The 23,410-nt window shown below is 43.6% G+C and overlaps 4 protein-coding genes and 1 non-coding gene across 5 annotated transcripts; 2 read left to right on the forward strand and 3 right to left on the reverse strand.

Annotated features, from left to right (window-relative positions):
- Nucleotides 1-2,722: 2,722 nt before the first annotated feature.
- sod2 (superoxide dismutase 2, mitochondrial) lies at nt 2,723-5,598 on the reverse strand. The gene is made up of 5 exons (XM_076083936.1): nt 5,460-5,598; nt 4,435-4,640; nt 4,158-4,274; nt 3,451-3,630; nt 2,723-3,375 (listed from the first exon to the last, which is right to left on the reverse strand). Exons 1-5 carry the CDS (start codon nt 5,492-5,494, stop codon nt 3,230-3,232), a joined length of 684 nt encoding a protein of 227 aa, XP_075940051.1. The 5' UTR covers nt 5,495-5,598; the 3' UTR covers nt 2,723-3,229.
- Nucleotides 5,599-7,058: 1,460 nt separating this feature from the next.
- Nucleotides 7,059-13,226, forward strand: wtap (WT1 associated protein). Its single transcript, XM_076084870.1, has 8 exons — nt 7,059-7,257; nt 7,801-7,838; nt 7,952-8,007; nt 8,126-8,184; nt 8,316-8,446; nt 9,240-9,418; nt 11,723-11,877; nt 11,998-13,226. The coding sequence occupies exons 2-8, from the start codon at nt 7,809-7,811 to the stop codon at nt 12,654-12,656; spliced, it is 1,269 nt and encodes a 422-aa protein (XP_075940985.1). The 5' UTR covers nt 7,059-7,257; nt 7,801-7,808; the 3' UTR covers nt 12,657-13,226.
- Nucleotides 13,227-13,746: 520 nt separating this feature from the next.
- acat2 (acetyl-CoA acetyltransferase 2) lies at nt 13,747-17,890 on the forward strand. Its single transcript, XM_076084871.1, has 9 exons — nt 13,747-13,920; nt 14,537-14,671; nt 14,762-14,943; nt 15,788-15,905; nt 15,993-16,136; nt 16,224-16,346; nt 16,439-16,593; nt 16,677-16,787; nt 16,914-17,890. The coding sequence occupies exons 1-9, from the start codon at nt 13,872-13,874 to the stop codon at nt 17,082-17,084; spliced, it is 1,188 nt and encodes a 395-aa protein (XP_075940986.1). The 5' UTR covers nt 13,747-13,871; the 3' UTR covers nt 17,085-17,890.
- A 56-nt stretch (nt 17,891-17,946) lies between these two features.
- On the reverse strand, nt 17,947-22,536 carry tcp1 (t-complex 1). The gene is made up of 12 exons (XM_076084869.1): nt 22,384-22,536; nt 21,795-21,880; nt 21,420-21,548; nt 20,972-21,069; nt 20,751-20,861; nt 20,428-20,609; nt 19,933-20,059; nt 19,509-19,684; nt 19,267-19,390; nt 18,811-19,003; nt 18,518-18,681; nt 17,947-18,335 (listed from the first exon to the last, which is right to left on the reverse strand). The coding sequence occupies exons 1-12, from the start codon at nt 22,454-22,456 to the stop codon at nt 18,125-18,127; spliced, it is 1,674 nt and encodes a 557-aa protein (XP_075940984.1). The 5' UTR covers nt 22,457-22,536; the 3' UTR covers nt 17,947-18,124.
- On the reverse strand, nt 21,992-22,132 carry LOC142942996 (small nucleolar RNA SNORA29). Its single transcript, XR_012952050.1, has one exon. It is a non-coding gene; the product is annotated as a small nucleolar RNA SNORA29 (small nucleolar RNA).
- Nucleotides 22,537-23,410: the final 874 nt, after the last annotated feature.

Below are 23,410 nucleotides of genomic sequence, written 5' to 3' on the forward strand. Positions count from 1 at the left end.
TTGACACTTTCACTTTTCCTATTGGCTTTCCAGCCCAAATGGGACAATGACAGCTTGTGTAGAGCAAACAGCTAAGGCAGTTCACATCAGGGAACAATTGTGGGACAGCTTCGCAAGGCAGAGAATAGTCTGGAGCCGAGGAATGTGATGACAAAGCTGCAAGGGTTTGGGAGGGAGGCAGAGAAGAGATTGCAGGGATTTCTCTGCAGCATCTTAACGGCCCCACTGGTGTGTTCATCTGAGGACCCAGAGCCCCCGTCCCGGTCACCGTGGGGTCCGTCTGACCTTAGATCAAGCGCTTGGGTCCATGATCACAGTCCACTCGTTCACTTATTCACTCGTAGTCACACAAAGCCACACACGCTACCAAAACACATACTAGGCACAACTACCTACAACTGTTTCCCTCCATTTAGCTCTCTTTTTCCTCACTTGCGTCTCTTCCGTGTTTTTCTTACATTCAGTTTATTTGCTTTACTGAATAATTTCATCCAACTTTATTAAGAACTAACTTGTTTTAATCCCTTTTTTTACACCGGGGCTACATTCATAAATGATATTATTCATATTAACTGCATACCTCCTGAAGTACAAGTACCCGTCTGGTTACTGGTTATTGAGTTACCTCCATCCAACCAGCTTTACATCCTCTGTCGGTACTTTTACAGTGTGTCTAGGCCATAACTTGAATCAGTAGCTTAAGAATTGAGTATGCGATAAGCACATACTTCCACAATAACTGTGTATCCGTGTGTTTGATGAAATACAAACAAAACAATCTTCTTTGTAGCAATTGAAAGTTCTTTCTGATCAAAATGTGTAAAAACAAGGTAGTATTGTGGACATTCCTTACGTGCCTGATGGAGACTGAAAGTGGGATGAACCACAAAGTTGCATATATTTCACTGTCAGATTGTTTCATGAAATAGTTTTGTAGGAAAGAGCGCCAGAAACAGAGCTGGGAGAAAGAAGAACGACAGATTTCAGAGTGAGAGTTCAACTCAGTCGCAAAATTTCTCTTTCTTCCCTTTCAGAGGTTAAAGAAACTTTATCCCGAGTGAGTTCCATCTTTTTTTGCGAGTTGTGGAAGAGGGACATCACTTTTGGCAAACTTGAACTTTTACAGAGCAAACGCAGGCCACATTTAGACAAACCATCGTCTTATAAACGGGCAGACTTGTTTTTAAAGGCTGGCAGTGTCTCCCAAATGAAACTGCTCAAGTTCGTCTATACTTGTATTCATGGTTCTGGTAAATTTGAAGCAATTCTTTGTCGTTTATTCCAAAAGCTGGATGAAAGCAATTTGTCGTTAATCTGTCTGGGTTCACACAGGCTTTTGGCTGCAGCTGGTTTCTGCCACATGAGTAGTATTTTAGAATGCAAGTCCCAAAAGGCCTGCAGGTCAGATTCAACAATCAATATCCATGTAACAATAGAGTCAAGCTGCAACCAATATGTGATAATTAACTGGTGCATTTGCAAAGCGAAAATCAAATTTTCTTATTGATCAGTAACTTCATTCAGTTCGACAATCCCAACCATCATGACACACAACCTAACAACCAAAAGGGTGCCGATTCCAGTCTCACAATTGGAGTCCGGTCACCATGCGCTTCAACTAACTCCCGGCATCCACTGGAAACCAGCTCCAGGAACAGGGAGAGGTCTTTGAAATTGGCACTGGCAAACTGGTCAGTCCTAATCACTAACAGGAAGAGCGACATCACTTGGAGGAGCGAAGACGAACCAGCTGGAAGCTATTTCTTCAGTCAAAGTTCAGTTTTTATTTTTTTTTTTTGAACATGAAACTCATAAATCACACGCGGTGTAACGCTAAAGCCCTTTGAAATCTACCGTAGGTTGTATGGACAAAGAGGTGATTGTCTTTTGAAAGTCTGTTCGAGCCAGTGGCACGATATACAACTTATATATTCATCATTTTAATGCACTTGATAATAGTTTTTTTTGCTGAGAAAAATGTGCGTACAACTTAATGTGTTGTTCAGATCATCTACAGCAGAATAACTTGGGATACACTGCCCTCTTTTGGCAACACTGCAGGGAAGCAGGGCGGATCATACGGGATGAACTATGTGACCAAAAACTATTTATTCAAGTCTGATGTGTCAGCTCAGACAGGTTCATGAGGTTTAAGCCATCTTTGCTAGATAGTGTTGAATGTTCTCCAAACACAAGTGTGCACACACACACACCTCATAAAGAGTTGACTTTATCAGCAGGGCTGTGGTTTCTCAGCGAGCACCGTGTTGTTGTTTTTTTGATTGGACTGAAACCAAATTGACGTCCTGGAGAAACAAAAATCTGAAAAAAAAGTGGAAAACCTAATTTTTTATATCCATTATGTAGCAACACACGAGATAAAAGCTGAGGATTAAAGCCAGGAAGAGCTCTTTGAAGTAGACTGGTTTCTAAATGTCTTACATTCCTCACCAAGTGTGGGGAAAAAAAGCACCGATGCTTGCATCCAAAGTCCGTAGTTTTGTTTTATTATTTTTAAATTGATCCCAGTTTAACAGCCAACAGTGATCGTTGTTGCTATATCGTCTATGCTGGTCAGCGCTGCGACGACAACAACCATGTTTTATTTTCTCTGTCACCCTTCTGACATTAATGATTCTCCATTAACAGCTCTAAAGATAATCCTAGTGTTTTATCCATCACAGTACATAGAAACAGAATAAAGCCCCAATTATCAAGCCTGTACAATTGAAATATATCTTTATTATAATACATCAAAAGCATAGACTTGCAATAACATCGTCTGATTTTAGTGCGGCGAAACTCACTGAATGTGCACTCTGGTTAACGGACACCTAGTTCACAGGAATGGGAGCCAATATTTGGTTGAGATTAACAGCAGCCGGCCTTGATGTGAAAGGAGGCCAGTTTGTGCGCTTTAAAGAAGAAGTAGTCAGGAACAGACCTGAGACAAGAAGCACTTGCAAATCATTTTCTAAGTTTGCTCTAAACTGTGCGAGTGCAGGGCTTTAAGTTTGCCACGAAGGCAAAATTATCTGGACCGACGTAGGAAATATTTTAAAGTTAATTTAATCAACTTTAATGTAGCTGATCATATGAAAGGCTGTTTACAATCTGAATACAGAAAACCCCACAGCTCAAGTGCTCCATGCAATGGAAAACTGAACATTAATTGAAACTACTATTTTACTCAGGTCAGGATGAAAAGGGACTATTTGAAGATCGGGTTCTACTTTTTGGCCGACTGAAGACGCTCGCTCACATTCTCCCAGTTGACGACATTCCAGATGGCCTTAACGTAGTCTGGCCGCACATTTTTGTACTGAAGGTAGTAGGCATGCTCCCATACGTCGATACCGAGGAGGGGGATGAGACCTGAGGGTCAGAGACACTGGAGGTAAAGATCAGGCACTTATGACACAAAGCCAATCAAAGTGGTTTTCAACAGACCTGTAGTCCCATGCAGGGGGTCCTGGTTAGCACAAGCAGCGATACGAAGTCTTTCGCTCTCCTTGTCGTAGCCCAGCCAGCCCCAGCCAGAGCCCTGCACTGCCACTGTAGCAGCAGACATCTTCTCCTTCATCTTCTGCAAGGAGCCAAAGTCCCGCTTAATGGCCTCCAGCAGCTCCCCTACAAGAAGAGACAGACGGATGCTACTTCTAAAAGCAAAAGGCTAAATCAAAAAGCATTTTCAGGAAACTTAATTCGACACAGTTTATAGACCTTTTGCCTGCACGCATATTCTGTATTATCTGGAAGAGAGATGCTGCGTCAGCCTCATACTATTCTTAAAAAACAATAATGAAAAAAGCACAATTTAATTTGAGGACGTCTCCACATAACCCAACTAGGCAGCTTCTTTGACCACTAGGGGGCAGAATGATAAAAGGAAACCACCAAAGTGTAACACAATGTAGAGATTCCCACAGCCAAGCACAGTGTTTGTAAGGGGTTATAAACCGAAAACAATGAGCTTAAAGCTGCACAGAGTGCACCTCTGCAGCTTTAAGCTCTGTTGGCTGTTCACTCAGTGGGCCCAGCACTACTAGCAAGCCTTTCATATTACAGAGTCACGTGTGCAGGTTTACGTTAACTACAAAATAAAGCAGTTTAGGAAAAATGAGACGACGAGCTGTTGGGAGTTTTAAAAGCCTTACCCTGTGGTTCACCGCCACCATTTGGGGAGAGGTTCGTCCAGAAAATAGTGTGATTTATGTGGCCTCCACCGTTGAACTTCAGAGCAGGCTGGAGGGCAATCTGAGCCGTCACATCTCCTAAAATACAAGTCAAATACATGCACTTAAATACAGAGACGCATCTGTTAAATGTGACTGATGTGGATAGAACTACAAAGACACCTTGAGATGTATATGTAGTTCATTCTTTCTTATACAAAAGCAATGTACCGATTAGTGTGGAGTTTGCGTTGCGTACCCTTTGCTAGTGCCTCCTGATATTTCTCCTCTGTAACGTTGAGGTTGTTCACATATGTGGCGTGATGCTTGCTGTGGTGCAGCTGCATGATCTCTGCATTGATGTGGGGCTCCAGGGCACCATAGTCGTAGGTCAGGTCAGGGAGCGTGTGCTTCTGCCTCGATGCAGCTACCTGGCTTATAGTTTGGCTGAGGCTGGCTGCACACCTGACAAAAAGCAGAGGACAAACTTACCAAACTTTGGAACTAAAATAGAGCCGTTAGTCTGGTTTAGAGGAGCCGACATGAAAGGGAAATTGGCACATGACTGGTTTTAAAAAGGGTAACTAGACTCTCTGAAATTCAAAAAAATAGAGCCCTAAAAACATTCTGTGGGTCCACAAAATCAGTCTCCCAATAATGGTCCATGGAGGAGCTTCAAACTTTATACTTAAAAAGCAACAAAAGTTTGAGACTGACTTTGAGTAAAAGTATCTTGTGTTCTCAATTAGCTACTGATTGGACTTCCCAAAACAAACATTTTGGGATTCTTAATGCAAGTGGTGCTCCTCTTTAGCAATTATATCTTTCCAAATATACAGAGGTACAATAATAACTAAGCTGACAGTGGTGCCTGTCTGATTAAAGTATTAGCCCAAGATAGCCTGGCACAGTCGGGTCTAAGAGCTCGACAAGCCTGATAGTCAGGTGTTGATTGTAGATCAAGGTAAGTTAACTAACCTATGAGCTGATGGCACCAGGTTAGCTCTTTATAACAAAGAGTGTCCAAATATAACAGCATTAAATTATCAGTCCATGACATCACATACGAGTACAGGACTATGCAATAAGTCAAAATCCTTCATTGTGTGCGCCACAAGCCTCACTGAGCTGCTAAACCAAGTTAGCATCCAGGCTAGCTGCATGTTAGCTCTGAATAAACAACCGTCACAAGTTCAGGAACCATCGCTGCTAGCATGAGTCCTAACTCCTTGTGCTCGTTGAGCAGGAAAAGGACACTTAATAGTAGATTGGTATCAGTTTTACCTGCGAACTTGTCCAACTCTGCACAGCATGGTCATGATAGAGCTCACAGGGCAGAGCAGACAAATTAGTAACTGCCCTTGAAATGAGCTATTTCAACTTGACAGCGCAGCCGACCGTACCATTATCTTCACGTGGGGGTGTTGAGGGGAGTGCGCAGGAGTGACATAAACCTCAACTGAAGCCAACTCTCCTCTCAGAAACGTTGATAGTCTATATATGATAACATGTGGGATGGAAATATGGTATTTCTGAATGAATCTAAACACAATAGATTATGGAGATACCTCACACAAAAAAGTGCTTATGTAGTTATAGAACTACTCTACGTGTCTGTGACTTATATTCTGTTTCAGTTTTGGAACATACAATGTCAGAGTAAATAAATCATACATAATAAAATGAAATACAGTCATAATAATTGTAAATAATTTGCACAATTTAGCACAATTATCAAAACTAACAGGATCACGTGAACGCATCTTCTCCCACAGCGGAGGCAACGCCAGAGATCGTCTATATTAAGACAAATGAATCACTCAGCGGAAAACAACGACACCTCAGTATCTTTGATTGGTGGGTCCACAAAGACAGAATAACTACCTAAGAATGCATCTGGACTACAGACTTTCATATTATGGACCAATAAGTTAATGTTGTCACGCAACAATTTTCTGCTGGCCTGCTCGAACGCCAAAATAAAAGCAGGATGCCCAGACCTCCTCACATCTCATTCATAAATGTCTCACACTAACAATACAACACAAATGTTATCATTCAAAAATCAGTGAACACCAGGGAAAGGGAAGCCTCAACTCATAATTGATGATAAACTAAAAAAATGTATTTAGAATCCCAGCCCAGCACAATACACTACACAAAGACTGTTACTATTATAGATGTAGCTTATAAAATATCATTTAAAACTGTAAAATCAGTCACATTTTCCCAGGGCTCAAGGATGTTGTTAAATGGCTTGTTTCGTCCAATAAACAGTCTAAAATCAAAAGACATTAAATGTATTATGATAATAAACTAAGAAAACAAGCAAATATTTACAATTAAGAGGCTGGAACTAGACTCATTGATTCTCAAGATATACAGTTGTTATTAATGAATCAAGTAATTGTTTCAGCTCTCATGTACACAGCTTTCAAACATGCTCATGTATGAAGAGAACCATACATTAGATAGAGATAGATAGATAGTTACTTTACTAATCCAATAACCAGCAATTATGGTACATGTAAACAATATATAATGCACAATATATACAATGAAATAGAATAATATTAAATTAACTAACTAAACAGTAGTGCAAAGATTTACCCAAACAACAAACAAACAACAGAGTAACGGTGTTGTAGTTTTGTGATTGATTTGGCTATTACAAACCGGAACTTACAATAAAGTAGAAATAAGAGCATGAATAAATACCATATCCTATTAATTTATTCGAAGTAAATAACCATTGTTTTTATTGTTACTTTATTCTGAATTTATTGATGCACGAGGAGCGTTTTTTCTCCCCCTTAGTCCTGTTTTGTATTCTGTAAACATCTGCGGAGTGAGAGCTCCGTTTGTTTCTCCGGTCTCTGGTTGTGCTCTGCAGCAACGCGAGTGCAGCAGCTCGGCCACTGTTCTCCCGTCAGTGACGAAGATGATGGTGATTACGCAGAAGCGAGCCAACTACACATAAATCCACAGCTAGTTTTAAACACACTTTGCACATTTTTGCCACTTTTGTGAAGAATCCGTGAAGCCGAGGGGATCCAGAAACGTCGAAAGAAACCGGGCCTGGGTATGTGCTTCGATGACTTGGAAGGCCCGAAAATCTGCAGCTAAGAGCCCGCTAGTTTCAGGAAAAGGAGCGCAAGGGAGGGAGTCGTTTCCTTCACCGCCATTTTGTGATAACAAGGAGCCGAAAACAGAGCAAATAATTGCATGCTGCCAGGCTGAACATAAAGGAAATATTGTTGCCTCGCGTTGTAATTTCACAGCCTTTATTTATATTTGGTCGTGAATGCTAAATGTTATTAGCACCGCAGAGTTAACCTCGGTTCGCTTATTTCTGGTCCCTCGGCATCGTTGCTGCCACACCAGCTAACAGTGGGCACGACAGCTCTTATTGACCGGTAACGTTAACTTTTACTCGGTCCACCGTGTGGTTCACGTGAGCTGCATGTATTGCTCGTACACCGAAGCATTCTTCGCAAGTTTGCAAACTTACCCTACATGTCATATTTTAGTGCGACGCGTTATTGCTTTAAAAAAGATGTTGCAGCGGCTTCTACACGCGACACCAAGCTGTGCTTTAATCACCATTTCTCTCTCATACTTGTAGAGTTCACAATGACCAACGAGGAGCCTCTACCCAAGAAGGTGATTGTCCTTTTCTAGTGTATTCACCATGTGTGTCACGAGCCCCTTCATGTCTAAACAGGAGCTTAATTGCTTCTTTTATTGAACCAGTTCTCGTTTGTTTTCGCTTACAGGTTCGCCTCAGTGAGTCTGACATGAAGACCCTGACCAGAGAGGAGTTGTGCACGAGGTAGATGACAGCTCCACACCTGCAGCTTTATTATTCTGTGTGTGTGTGTGGGGGGGGGGGGGGGCTTGATCTATTTAGGTTGAGCTGGTAATGTTTACACTTGTCCTGCTCCTCTCAGGTGGAAACAGCATGAAGCATATGTCCAGGTCCTGGAGGCAAAATATACAGAGCTATGTTGTAAGTACATCTGCACACATCATGTCTCTAGCCAGCAATAAACACTATATTTGGCTGCTTGTGAAGTGGACGTGTCTCCTGATGGATCTTTTTTTCTTCTCCCCCCCCCCCCCCCCCCTTCACCGTCTTAGCCAATGATGTGACGGTGCTGAAGGAGTCCGAGGAGAAGCTCAAGCAGCAGCAGCAGCAGGAGTCTGCGCGCAGGGAGAACATCTTGGTCATGAGGCTTGCCACCAAGGAGCAGGAAATGCAAGAATGCACCGTATGTATCTATTCCTCCACGTTCTTAATCTTGAATCATCTCATTTGTTCTGTTTACTTATCCATTAATTGACGTACTTCCAGCTCTACACTATGCCTTTTATTCATTAGTTATCATGGTATGTAGGCTAAAGGTAAATAGTGTCACGCGGGGCATCTGTAGCTCTTATCTTTAGACTGACAGCTCAGTGGATCACCCAGTGGCTTTAAGGAAGCACATGCCATTCTGACGAGAACACAACACACACATAGAGGTTTGTTTTCCTGAGTTATAATGGTTAGATTCCTAGCTTTGAGGCTTATTGGTTACGCCCTTTGCCTCTCATGTAAATATATCCAATAAGATCTGTTAACTCTATCATAGCTGTGACTGTGGCAGTTTTTCTTGTCTGGTCTTACTTTGGGTGTGTCCAGGAAAGCAACTCATATCCAACAAAAGCTTTTGATAGAGATTTAAAGTGGCTTTGGTGTAATATAGGATGAATCTTAATAGCTATGACTATGACTCTAGATGCTGTTTAAAATTGACCATACTGTTTGAAGAGGCCTTATCTTAAGTATACTCTAGGGGCCCACTTTATTCTCCCGAGGCTCGGGATTGAAAAGTTGTCAATAATCCTAAAAACGTAGAACCAGAACATTTTAGTGCTTCTGATTTTGGGGGGAAATGTGTCTCCGTCGACTGAAGATCAGCAAAGCTAAAGGACTGGTACTCATAACAGTCAAAAGTTCTTCATCAGTAGTGGTATACGCCGCCTTACTGGTCAGTAACGCCCGTTTGTTTCGTCCTGCAGACCCAGATCCAGTACCTCAAGCAAGTCCAGCAGCCGAGTGCAGCCCAGCTGCGGTCGTCCATGGTGGACCCCGCCATCAACTTGTTTTTCCTCAAAATGAAGGCTGAACTAGAACAGACTAAAGACAAACTGGAGCAGGCCCAAAATGAACTGAGTGCCTGGAAATTTACACCTGATAGGTAAAGACAATCAAAAATCAAAATAACCCCCCCCCCCTCCCAAAAAAAACAGTCAAGACTTCCTCATGCCCCCCCACCCTCACTGCAGGCATGCAGGGACTATGGTGGGGGGGGAAGGCTGACAAATGCTGTACTCGCCCACGAGGCTCAGACTTTACAGAGAAGCCAGTCACTGCAAAACCAAAGTGTTTTTGTACTCTTGCACTCTTGCCAGCTACATATCACATAACCTAAAGACAGTATGGTCAGGTGACACTTGTGTTTCAGCTCTCTCCCCTCGTGTCCCCTCACCGTCCAAGGGCCTGAAGGAGTCCGGACTGTTCCCGAAGAGGTGGTCTCTCACTTCCCAACACGGATATGCCACCCCACCGCCCCCTCAGCTCAAACCAGACAGTTCACTTATTTAATAGGGGGGGCTATGGTGGAGGTTGAGTCAGGCAGGGAGCATCCCTAGCCTAAAAAAAACAAAACAAAGCAATTGAACATTTTACAGACAATTCCCCATACTCGGTTTATAAAGACATTTAACTGTGGATTACACCACACACATACCCTGTAGTCGGCCTGAGAAAGACTTTTTTTGGACAGTCTAGATACATTGCAGTAACGTGAGGAAAGCTTCTAGGATTAACAGTAAGACTTTGGCGGGGGGGGGAGAGCCACTAGAAATGGTGTTAAGACTGTCAGCGGAGCCAGATCCTCGGTACACGGAGGACGAGGGTCCAGTCGCCCGTGTCTTTGAACACGGGCCCACTCACGGTAGAGTGTATTTACATGTTTTATTTTGTGACTTGTTTCTTTTGATTGCCATTTCATTTTGATCTTTCTCCTGTTTCTCCAAAACAAGCACTTACTGCAGTGTGTGTGAAGCATGATTTGGCTTTGATTGTTTACACTTGTGTACGTTATTTGCACTTTTATGATGAATTAAGCTTTGCTTAATTTTGTCAGATTCGTACTGAAACACACTGCTGTAGGTGCACTGAGTCCTGTTTTCAAGTTGTGAATGCAAATGTCCTTTTTAAAAAAAAAATCATGTTCTGAGTTGATGAGAATGTATTTATTGTATTTTTGTATATTTCTGTGATTGACCTCACGATCTTTCCCTCAGCTCATTATAACCTTTACTCTCACCTGTGTGGCACCGGTCTCTGGCCACTGTACTCAGAATGAAACACGTGGGGTCTGTTGTGTGTTTTCCTGTCTTAAAAAACTAAGTTACACTCCGGTCGCTCACACTAATGTGAGCTGGCAGTGTATACACAGCATGTCTCCCCAGTCCTCTAAGGACATGAGTTGTTATGATAATCACCAACTGAGAAGAAACGCAGTTAACTAATTAACTTTCAGTGCACAGTTGCATTATTATGACAAGTAAGAATACTACAGTGAGCTGTTACCACTGTGATGACTTCTTCTCGGGTACAGCTGCTGAGTTACTTGCTGTTGCTTTTAATATTTCCTTTTTCCTTCTGGCCAGACTTCTTACGGCATCTGTAGACTAAATCCATGGCAGTTAGTTCTGGTTTTACATAACATGTATGCCTGTCATTTGTTCTCAAATTTGGCTTCTTGATTATGGCTTTTTGTGAAGCATAGCCACAGATGCAGCTAATGTAAATCTATCTGGTGTGCTGGACTGTTGAGAAAGCAGCCTTAAGCTCTTTTACTGCTGAAATACTTGCTCCTGTGTGTTTTTTAAAGTGATGACTACACAAAACCAGTGCCTGCTTCTGCAGTGAATATTTCCTATTTTGCGACTTGATATTTAAATTTTAGGGTTTCTTGTAGCGTGTCAATCTAATATTACACTGTTACATTGTTTTATTCTGCTTTGTGTTCACACACGGTGATGTCGCGGGTGCGTTTTGAATTTGGTTGCTCCAGAATTGCCATCGTTTTTAAAGTGCTCTCTTTTCTTCAATATGCAACATGGTGAGTTAAGTTACCGTTAAAGAATGGATGCATCAGTTCACACAGGTAGCTTGTTTTTTTTGGGTTTCAGCGACAATGAGCAACTTATATTGTTCATACATAGTCATAATTTAGCCTTTAATTCAGCTAGAGAGAGAGAATGTTTGTACAGATACAAGAAAATCATTTGACATTCATTTGTACAGAACCGGTTTGTGTCAGTAATTTCATATTGCATTGGAATCTAATGAATCTAGACAATCCTGTTGTGAGTGATTCAGGGCCGGGCCAGGTTAGAGAGATAGCTGGGAACAGAGCAATGGCATCACTTCACCTTGTTGTGTTTGTCTCCTGGTTCACTGCGTGATGTGACACTTGTTTCCCTTACAGCCAGACGGGGAAGAAACTGATGGCCAAGTGTCGAATGCTGATTCAGGAAAACCAGGAGCTGGGTCGGCAGATGTCCCAGGGACGCATCGCCCAGCTGGAGGCCGAGTTGGCCCTGCAGAAGAAGTACAGCGAGGAGCTCAAGAGCAGCCAAGAAGGTGAGAACATCTCACAACCCCGGCCTTTTGTTTCTTTACCAAATGTGACCGCTGGTCATATGTACGTCTTTTTAACGTTCTGCTGTGGATTTGTTGTTTCCTGATCTCTGTCCCTCCCAGAGCTGAATGACTTCATCATCCAGCTAGACGAGGAGGTGGAGGGGATGCAGAGCACCATCCTCGTCCTGCAGCAGCAGTTGAAAGACTCCCGTCAGCAGCTGACTCAGACCCAGGGGGCGTTGAGCGGAGCCGGGCCCAGCAGGACTTCACCCGCCGCCTCCTGCTCGTCCGCCGAACCGTCCGCCCAGCCCGAGCAGGCCAGCACGCCTTCCGAACCGATGGGCAAAGACTACGGGAGGGTCTCCAACGGACCGAGCAATGGCAACTCGTCCCAGAGAAGCGAGACCACCACGCCCAGCCTGTACCGGGAGGTCAGCAGCACCGAGGAAGACTTTCCCATGTCCCCCGTGGTTTCCAGCCCCGGCGAGACCGAGACCAAACTGTCCAACCACTCGGAGGAGGCGTCAGGGAGTCAGACCGCCGCCGGGAGAGTTGGAGGACCTGTGGGTTTCGGGAGCCAGCTGAGCGCAGGGTACGAGAGCGTGGACTCTCCGACAGGCAGCGAGACGTCATTGACTCAGCACTCGAACGACACAGACTCCACCGCCGACACCCACGAGGACAAGGCCGCCCTGGTGACCAAGGGCACCAGGACTGCAGGGTCACGGCACACTCAGAACGGCCTGGACTCCAGCACGAGCGACAGCGCGGTTTTGTAATGTACTTTGACATGTACTGTCTTTTCCTTTTTCTTTTTTTTTTTATACAATATACAAAACAAGGCAACAAATGCATAGTCGGTAACACAGCGCGGCTGTCCCAAGACATTTTGTTTCCCCCTCCTCCCCTCGCCTATCGTGATGCCTCTGTCACATTTGTGTTGCTAAACAGGGATATAACCGGTATGGGTTAATGTTAGATTTGAATTGAGTGGATGTATGATTTAAAGCTAGTACGTTTCATTCTGCTGTTTCTTTGAGCATGTCTATGCTGTTCTCGTTTGAGCTCTTGACACTGAAATCAGGCATCTGGTGTTTGTAACTCATCGTCAAAAGTCAGTAAGTATCACTGAATTACAGTAGCTTCGCAATATTCACGGTCCTTTTTAGATGTTGGCCTGTGTTGTTTTTGTTTTTTTCTTTTTTAATGCAATTTTAATTTTTCATTGACAAAAAAATTCTGTTCAAAAGACTGTTGAATTGTGAGTAGTTTATTTGCGATGTTCATATTATTCTGACTTCAGTCCTTTTCATGTACTGACCAAATACCAATAAAGATTTTTAATACTACAGAGTGAAACCCATTATTACTACCCATCAATATACTAATATGGAAACTTAATACTTACACAACATATTGGCACATCTGAAGCATGAATATTTAAAGACCTCATCATATAATCCACCCCACTGGGCCTGCAAGGCTCCTGTAAGTTTGAATAAGAGTATTATACTTTTGTCTTTTTTCAAAGTTACTATATAATGAGAGGACGATGTATACAAATAAAAGGTGTTTTGCTTGTGTTGTTACTTAGTCTTAAATAACATAATTTGGGTGACACAAAATAAGGCTAAATTTAAGTAATTGCAGAGGTTGAAAAGAACAGGATACAGATGAAGTCATTAAAATACACATATGTAGATAAATCAAAAGCTATGTAAAGTTTGTTACCCGGACCAATGTGGTATGGCAAATACAAGCATAATATGAAAAATAACTAAAATAGAAAATGGGCATTGTGATGAATTGGACAGTCCCCCTCCCAAACTCGTGGGGGCGCTGTGGTGCGTTCCTCCAGCAGTTACACACGTCCTACTCAGAGCAGGTTTGAAGTGGTCACAACAGTCAACAGAGCGAAGTGCAGTCAGTGTTGACGGGACAGACAACAACTATTGCAAAGCGAGCGCTCCAGCTTCAACCAGCCGTCCATCAAAATGAACACCGAGCCTGTGGTCGTGGTCTCTGCCGCGCGCACACCAATAGGTGAGATTAAACATCCCACTTAGTGCCAAACACGTTCAATTCAAACAGTTCGCTAACGTGCAACTCTGCTGCGGTGGTCACATTAACTGTTGTGGGTGTTAATGTATGAATGTAGCCATCATGTTTCTTTGTTTATACCTTGTTTAATTTGGCAAAGTGGTTGATGTCATTCGTTTACGCACGTCGAGTCTTGCAGAGCTCTGATTGGCTCGCTCGTGTGTTCGGAGTGGTCCTGTGGCCAGTGATTGGCTGGCTGGTCATAGTGCCACGGAGCACGAGCGTCCTACCATTGGTTAACCACCAACGTGTTGAGGCTAGTTGGGCGTGTTCTCTCTCCAAGATGCGTCAGGACCACAATCGATAACTTCTATTAGTGTGTGTTGTGTCCACCTCAGCTGCCCTGTTAGCCAATTTACCTTGAGCCTACATACTATGTTAACTAATTAACACAAAGTATAGTGCAGGGCTGAAATGATGTCAATTAATAAATGAGTCAGCTGAGAGAACAGATGATTCAATATAATGAATGAGTTTCCTCTCCATGTAAATTGTTGGATTAATGGCGTTCCAGTGGGTCCCTGATTATGTGCTCATGCTACTACATCTTTCTTCACAGGGTCCTTGAACGGTGCTCTGTCCACAGTGCCTCTGCCTGACCTCTGTTCAGTGGTGATCAAGGATGTCCTGAAGCGGGCCGGGGTGAAGCCAGAGGAGGTCTCCGAGGTTATCATGGGACACGTCCTAACAGCAGGTGAAAGCTCAACGTGTGGATGAGATAAGAGACGGCTTCTCTTTCTTGTCTTATTTGGTGTTCACCTCTCCGATGTGTTTGTCCCTTGAGGTCAGGGGCAGAACCCGGCGCGTCAGGCCAGCGTTGGGGCAGGCATCCCCTACCCGGTCCCGGCTTGGAGCTGCCAGATGGTGTGCGGCTCTGGGCTGAAGGCTGTGTGTCTGGGAGCTCAGTCCATCCAGACGGGAGAGTCTACTGTGGTGGTGGCGGGGGGCATGGAGAGTATGAGCAGGGTAGGCAATGACACGGATAGGGAACTGCAATCACATCACATGGATAATGGAGCGTGTGGGTATCTTCTTTAAAAGACTATTATAATTAAACCTATTCATTTGTAAAAGAAATGCAGAGTTATTTTCTTTACTTGCTCTGCTTGTGTGTGTGTTCAACATTTACTATTTGAGAACTATAGGTCTTGTAGTAAACTTAAAAAAAACAGAATATTTCTCAAATTAAGGGATACAATCTTTTCAGTATCGGCACCAAAATCTGTGTATACAAATGAATCTAGTATTGTAATTGATATTTTGAAAAGATACCCACTCATAGATGTAAATTCTTTAGTTATGCGAGTGCATATGCAAGAACGTATGTCTCTCGTATGGTTCAGGCGTGTTGTGTGAGTCATTGATTGCCTCACAAGTAAGAGTCTTAATAAGAGCCTAAATCAAATATTAAACAAAGACAAACTTAATGCATAATTACACATATACAGTATAATATTCTGTTATTCTGACATCTTAGCATCTAATTTCTTGTCAGAACAGCTGCTATAAACAGCGGGACTTGAAGCTCTGCAGATTAAAATTCTTCTTTTTACTCTTGCATGACATTTTTGTGAATGAAACATGCCCACTGGTTGCCTTATATGGCGATTATAGGGGCATTGATTATAGTAACGATGGCATTAATCTAGTTGAAACAAGGGATTTTGTGCAGTAAAGACATTTTGGTGAATACAACTTGGAATACTTGTACCAAGAGAATTTTAGGATAACAAACCAAAATGTTTTAGCATGAGGCCGATTGTTTCCCAGCATGCCAAGTTAACCGTTTGTTTCCTGGTTCCACCGAAAGGCTCCTCACGTGCTCCAAATGAGAACCGGATTAAAGATGGGCGACGCCTCCCTGCAAGACTCCATAGTGGCAGACGGCCTGACGGACGCCTTCCACGGCTACCACATGGGCATCACAGGTGTGCATGGCTGAGAATACACACGCATGTAGAAACACCTGATTCTCACATGAGTATTTATAGTCATGATAAACCTTCTGACATCAGCTGAGAACGTGGCGAAGCAGTGGGAAGTCAGCCGGGAGGAGCAGGACCTGTTCGCCGTCCAGTCGCAGAACAAAACGGAGGCGGCACAGAAAGCAGGACATTTCGATCAAGAGATTGTCCCCGTCATGGTGTCCTCCAGAAAAGGTGAGTTTGTCACCGATTTATTGTTGAGAAACTGTCTCGTTTTGTCATCGGCGTGCATGAGCTGTAACAATAGCGCGTCATCTTCAGGTCCAGTGGAGGTGAAGGTGGATGAGTTTCCTCGCCACGGCAGCAACATGGAGAGCATGTCCAAACTCAGACCCTGCTTCATCAAGCACAGCAGCGGCACCGTCACCCCCGGGAACTCCTCAGGTTCGACAGTTGGCGCTCTCTTTTTATTTTACATGTATCTTTAAGTGACAACTTTTTGTCTAAGTGCATCTTTTTCTTTTTTTTAACTGTAGGTGTCAATGATGGAGCAGCAGCCACCGTCCTGATGAGCCAATCAGAGGCTGCGAAACGTGGCCTAAAACCCATGGCCAGAATCGTATGTTGGGCTCAAGCTGGCCTTGACCCGTCTATCATGGGAACTGGACCAATACCAGCCATCAGGAAGGCGGTGAGAAACCAGAGGCACTAAAATCTAACAATTGAGAAAATGCAGTTTTTTTCTATTATGTCATTCTTGTCCTCCTCTGATAGGTTGAAAAGGCAGGCTGGCAGCTGGACCAAGTTGACTTATTTGAGATCAACGAAGCATTTTCTTCCCCGTCGATTGTTGTAGCTAAGGAGCTTGGCCTGAATTTAGACAAGGTAACACTTTTCACATTTTAAATTTGAAGTCCTGTTCATCCAGAGTGTCCATAAAAAGCCTGAAATGAGTATACACGTGACTCCAGAATTGAACAGCTTAGCAACACTTCTGCCGTCTGTCCTCAGGTGAACGTGAGCGGTGGCGCCATCTCTCTGGGCCATCCCATCGGCATGTCTGGCTGCAGAGTGCTGGTGACCTTGTTGCACGCTCTTCAGAGGACTGGAGGCCATAGGGGCGTAGCCTCTCTCTGCATCGGAGGAGGGATGGGCATCGCCATGTGCGTGGAGACGGTCTGAGAGGAAAACCTAATGCTGCTTCATTGATTGCACTCGATCTCATCTTTATGTATAAGGGATACTTAATCGTTTACACTGCGGGACACGATATAAAGTGGCTTACCCGGGTACTTCAATTACTGGGCAAACGTAAGAGTTGTAATTTGGTCTTATTTAACAATAGCTTGCCATTCTCACTGTGAACTTAAATTAACCCTTCCTCAGGTTATAGTTGTGTAGCATGCGATTTAAAATGTCTAAATCTAGTGAATACTAACCGCTTTAACATGTTCTGCAGCGACTGACTAAGTGGAGAGCAAGGCCGTCCTTCAGAGGATCGGTGGTTTGATCCCCGGCTCTGCTAGTCGCATGTCGATGTGTCCATGAGCAAGACACTTAACCCCAAAATTGCTCCCGTAGCTGTGCCTACGGTGTAGAAATGTGATAGAATCTGAATTGTAAGTCGCTTTGGATAAAAGTGTCTGCTAAATGACTAATGTAATGTTCTAAGTACACACTTTACTGTAATTCGTAGTAGTTGGCAAGCTGTCAATGAAGACTCTATTATTCCCTTTAAAATAACCTGCTTTCAGTTGAAAGTGTTGCAAACGCATTATGGACATGCAACCTTCTCTAGATCTTACATATATATGATAAACATTTCAAGTGCATTCCACTTTCTCTTATAAATGAAGCAGACGACATCTTTGAAACAAGTGCCAAATGTTTAAGTATGCTGGCCTTCTCTAACCCAGTGCTTCCTGTACACGGCATATTGGTGGAATGTCCAGCTGTTTACATATCAATAAAGAATTATAAGCCATAGAGTCTTGACTTCTTTGAAACTCATTTATCGAAGCTGGCACAATTAACAAATCAGTGGTCTTCTACAACCATTTGAGCTTTATTGAGTGTCCAAAAACAAAAACAAGTCACTTACAGTTCCACTGGAAACAAGGGAGTGGGAGAACAGTAAACAGGCAAAGTGCACGGCCTACACTAGAGTACAGCCATGAAGAGCTCCTTATGTATATAAATACAGGTGAACATATCAGGGCCGCTTAACCCTCCAGAGATCCCGACTGCAGTGCTTCCTGGTAACCACCGCCCTCCTTCGGCTCTGGGAACAGTTTGATGAGGTCGTCGATACGGAGGATGGTGATGGCCGCCTCTGTGGCGAACTTGAGGCTCTTCGTCTTCACCATGGTGGGCTCGTACACGCCAGCCTGACGGTTGTCTCTAGGCTTGCCGTTGACCAGGTCCAGACCAATCCTACAAGACAAAAGTAGTCAAATACTGAATGTTCTACGCAACACATTAAGTTAAGCAAGCAGCTGAGAAAGTACAACTCAGCTTTAAACAACTCCAGAGCAGATGGCTAAATCTATACTGCCAATTCACTGAATGGAAACAAAATATTAGTTTCATGACTGGTGCAGGAAGTATAGACTCACCACTTGAGGTTCTTGCGTTCAGGGTTAACCTGAGCCTCATTGTGGAAGGCCCGAAGCTTGGCCACCAGATCAGTGGAGTCCTGTGCTGCATTTACAGCCAGCGTCTTGGGGATGATGAGGAGAGACCGGGCAAACTCTGCAATAGCCAGCTGTTCTCGGGAACCCTGAAGAAACATAAATGTTAAGAAACATATGCGCATCGGGAGAAACGGGGCTACAAAAGACACGATCACAATAAAAACAGAACCCAACCAGCTTCACGAATCAAAAGGGTTTCATAGAATATGGCTCACCATGCTGGTAGCATAATTCTCCAGGTAGATTGACAGAGCTGCCTCCACAGCACCACCTCCTGGCACTACAGACTTGGACTCCAGCACCCTCTTGACCACACAGAGGGCGTCGTGCATCGAGCGCTCCATCTCGTCACACATGAAGTCGTTGGCCCCGCGCAAAATGATGGATGCTGATGTGCGTGCTTTGGTGCTGAGCAGATTCAAAGTTTGGAGGAAACAGAACCAGTACAGTTAACATGTGTCAGACTGCATCTGCAGGCAGAAATGAGGCACTTTTACCCTCTACATATACAGATAATTAGCATTGTCCAAATTTATCACAACTTCTGCTTTTAACAATTGACTATAAAATGTTCTGATCCTACAGTTGCACGGACATAACTGTGAATTAGCAGTGTGTTAGGAGTACTTTATAGTTAACATGAGGTTTAAAAATATAGTTGCAGTTCCTACTTCTTGATAAGAATGAGCTCGTCGTCACAGACGCGTTCTTGCACAACCTCCTCTGCCTGGCCAAGCATAGTGGCCTCAAATGTCTCCTCTCCCTCCAGATTGGTCAGAGAAGGGCAGACGGTGGCTGAGAATGAACAAAGACAACCCACGTCACCACGATGTTTAACAGTTCAAACCACTGCATGTAAGGGCTTGAACACGACATTGAAACCTGCACACAGATGTTAAGACTTCCATCCTACCTCCTGTGGCCTTGGCAATGCGTTTGAGGTCCTTCTTGAGAACCCTTCTCACTGCCATGGCTCCTACATCCACAAAGTACTTAAGGCACATGTCATCAATGCCACCGGTGGTCAGGATAACAGTGGCGCCTGCTGCCAAAATCTTTTGGATCCTCTCCTTGGTGATATCAGATTCCCTGGAGCAACAAAATCCAAAATTTGATTCAGTTTCAGTTATATTTAGACACAATACTATAGAAATATGATATAGAATTGTTAAGCCCACAATACTAGTACAACAGCTCAGAGAGAACCTGCTGCCTTATATTGAGACATCATATATTTTCTCCCACGCGTATCACTGTGTAAACTATTGATTCAGCATCACAGCAAATTTTAATGGGATTATTCTTAAGGATGCGTTTGTGAGAGAGATGGTACGCACCTTTGTCTGATCTGGTCAAGCTTCTCTGGGTCGTTGATGAGGACTTGGACTCCCATCTTCATCTTGGTCTTCTGCAGGCTGAAGTCCAGGCAAGCAATCTTGGCATTGAGGACACGCTTCACCATGCCTTTGGAAAAAAAACACAAAACGGCTTGTTTAACAGGGGAACTATCCAAAGAGCAATCAAAACCCCCTATACCTTAAAACTCGACAGAATGAGGATAAATTATAAAATACTAAAAACACATGTTATTATTCTATTGTCTGGCTAGAAAAGATGTGACCCAGTTTAGAAACTACTGCGTCTAGATTCCTCTCAAAGCCAGTGTACTGTCTCCCACGCGTATCACTGCTTACGCCACCAGAGACATAGCAGCAAATTTAAATGGGAGTTTCATCAGCCGCAATGGTAATGCATGAGGCATCACCCAATGCTAAGCAAATCCTTGCATTTGAAATGTGGGAATTTCGGCAACAAGCGTACTAACAACATACATTGTGATCCAACTGTGCAGTTCACTGCATAGCCGTTGACCAAGTAGCTCTCTTTCTGGCTGCGGCCATGCGCTTTCAGCACGTTGACAGAGTTGATGGGGTATTTGGCGACCCCCTTGCTGTCCACAAACTTCACAGCGAGTGCAGCATCCACCGCCATGTTACCAAAGAAGTCGGAATCACTGAGGGTTCAGGGTTAAGGCAGATAAGGGCTTTCCTCACACAAACAATTACTCTCTGCCTGCATATTCAAGGAATACAAAAGCCAGCGACGGTTGGATCCAAAAAATACAACGTATGCACCGTGCAGAAAGAAAGGATACACTCCAATGATTTTGGAGGACATGGAGGTCTTGGCTGCATTGACCAAGCACTCTCTGCCAAGATCATCTGTTCCGATAGTGAGATTCTCATTAATGTAACGAACTGCTTCCCTGGAAGATGAAAAGGCAAGTTTGCGTGTCAAATAATTATGGACAAATCTGACCCAGCGATAATCAATGACAAACAAAATAAACAGACTGAAGAGTAGTTTCTCCATTACTTGCAAGCCAGACGATATCCGCTGATGACCGACGTGGGGTGAATCTTCTGCTTCACCAGCTCATCTGCACTCTTGAGCAATTCTGCAGCAAGAATCACCTGAAAGAATGTCACAGTACATATGTGAGTACAAGCTGACACTTGCTTCATATTCAACTTGAGAATACTTTTGTTCCACCACAGACAAAACGTTTCAAGAAAGGTACGAGCTTCATAGTGTGCCATCGTTTCATTAGGGGTGGCAGAAATGAGGCTGCTCAACCCCTTCAGACACTGACGGACAGTTTCTCTCTCCCGTTAGCATAGCCACGCATCCGTGATAAAAGGCAGATGCATGGTACTATAACAGGATATTACAACAAACTGAACTCGGTATAAAGTCTGGAGCAAGAACGGCATTTACCGAGCACCGTTCATTCTCCCCTTGAGCGACTGTTGACCCTACTCACCACAGACGTGGTCCCATCTCCGACTTCCTTGTCCTGCAGGTCAGCCAGTTCACACAAGACCTTAGCAGCTGGGTGCTCCACCTCCAGCAGCTTCAGGATGGTTGCTCCATCGTTGGTGATGGTCACATCCTGTCATTCAATAATATATGAGAGCGATGAGCAACTCAGGCCACACCATTCACCATCACATAAAATAAAAAACGACTGTGGACCTTTTAGCAGTGCTGTTGACATGTCACAGCAGGGTAAACAAGGTGCAATTGATTTAATTAATTATAGTCCCATTCTACATCCACATCTGTGTTTACCCTGCAAAGACATGTAAAGCTACTGCTGTGAAAAGGGCCTGTAAATATTGTTGAATGCGACACAGACCCCGATGTCGTCCACCAACATCTTGTCGAGGCCAACTGGTCCCAGAGAGCTCTTGACGATGTTAGCGATGGATGATGCGGCCATGACTGCAAAGACAAGAGGGAAGCTGCTACTAGCACTTCTTAACATTTTTATTTAACATTTGCTGGTGCATCCTTTAAAACACGTCTGACTTAACCTGTAATAACACTTCTATCGTTGACATGTTCTGTCATATTATTGAGTGGGATTCACAGTAAGCTAGGAGCCACACCTTCAGACCATGACAGTGTTTTTCTATCCCATTAGCATAGCCGTCCATTCATGGTGATGCGAGTGGAAAGTACTGAAATGGGATTATGACGTAACTACCGCGGTTAGCTTACGGTGCACATTGTTTAAAAAGAGCAGGCTTTGCTGTGCTTTTCAGATTTTCACTCGAGTGAGAGCAGAGGCTTAAAGTTGACATAAAAGTTAGCTAGCATTAGCATTAGCCACACGTGTGGTACCATGCAGTAAATTAAATCCCTTCTCCCATCGACCATTCGTGACGCACATAAAATACATGAAGCATAGGCGAAACACCAAGTAACAGGACACCATAACTCACCATTTTGAGTGCGAACAGATTCGCCAGTTGTTCTCTGGCCGAGCACATTTAACGGACCATCTAACATCGACATCTTGGAACAGCGCACAACCAAGAAGAAAGGAAGCGCCGCAGTGCATTATGGGTAACCCGGCATTAAGCGGAAGGTTCGAGAAGAAAATGTGTAAAAAAACAGCCTGGACATTGCCGTATAAGGGTTTCTCATTATGTAAAGGATGTCAACGTTTAATTTGTAATAATGTTTCACGTCAACCAGTTCCCTTATCAATTTAGAAGAAACGCTTTGTCACGTTATTACTTGTAAACTACATTTTCCAGCATGCCTCCCGTTTTCTTTTGGCTCTTCCTCGTGGGCTCCAAGTGCGGCCTCTGCTGTTGATTTTGGATACAAACTTCATGTTTCAAGATAAAGATATTTCTCCTTCTTTCTTACAATTTTATTTGATCTACATCTCCTTCATTTTGTTTTTTTAGGGGTTATTCTTAGTTTTATTTTTGGAAGAACTGTGTGTTTTATTCCTCTCTTGATTATTTGACTGCGCTATCGTCAAATTTTAGTTTCTCACATAATCGTATAAGAAAAAAGAAATTGCAGAACAGAAATGTTAAATATATGTTTGAGGTAATTTAGAAACCCAGTCATAGTTTTCCCAGCTTAGAGCATTGACAAAAAGCAAAATAAATATTGCTTAATTTATTATTTATATTACCGATACCATTAACGCACATTACTGACTCTGCTTCTTCCCCGGAGTCTTTGTGCTTTCTCGCCTCGCAGGTTCCCGTGGATCCTGGTTATACCTGGACCATGGTCTTGCCTCCTGCCGTGTTTCTGTCATATGCATTGAATGTGTTGTAACTCTGTTATGTTGTTCATTCTCTACACATTACATCTATTACATTTCTGTCCATCCTGGGAGAGGGATCCCTCCTCTGTTACTCTCCCTAAGGTTTCTTCCTCTTTTCTCCCCGTTAGAGGTTTTATTTGTGGGGGGGGGGGGTCCTGTTCCGATGTGAGGGTCCTGGG

The sequence above is a fragment of the Anarhichas minor genome, unplaced genomic scaffold (assembly GCF_050575085.1).
Source record: "Anarhichas minor isolate MPS153535 unplaced genomic scaffold, ASM5057508v1 ptg000136l, whole genome shotgun sequence".
Taxonomy (NCBI): domain Eukaryota; kingdom Metazoa; phylum Chordata; class Actinopteri; order Perciformes; family Anarhichadidae; genus Anarhichas; species Anarhichas minor.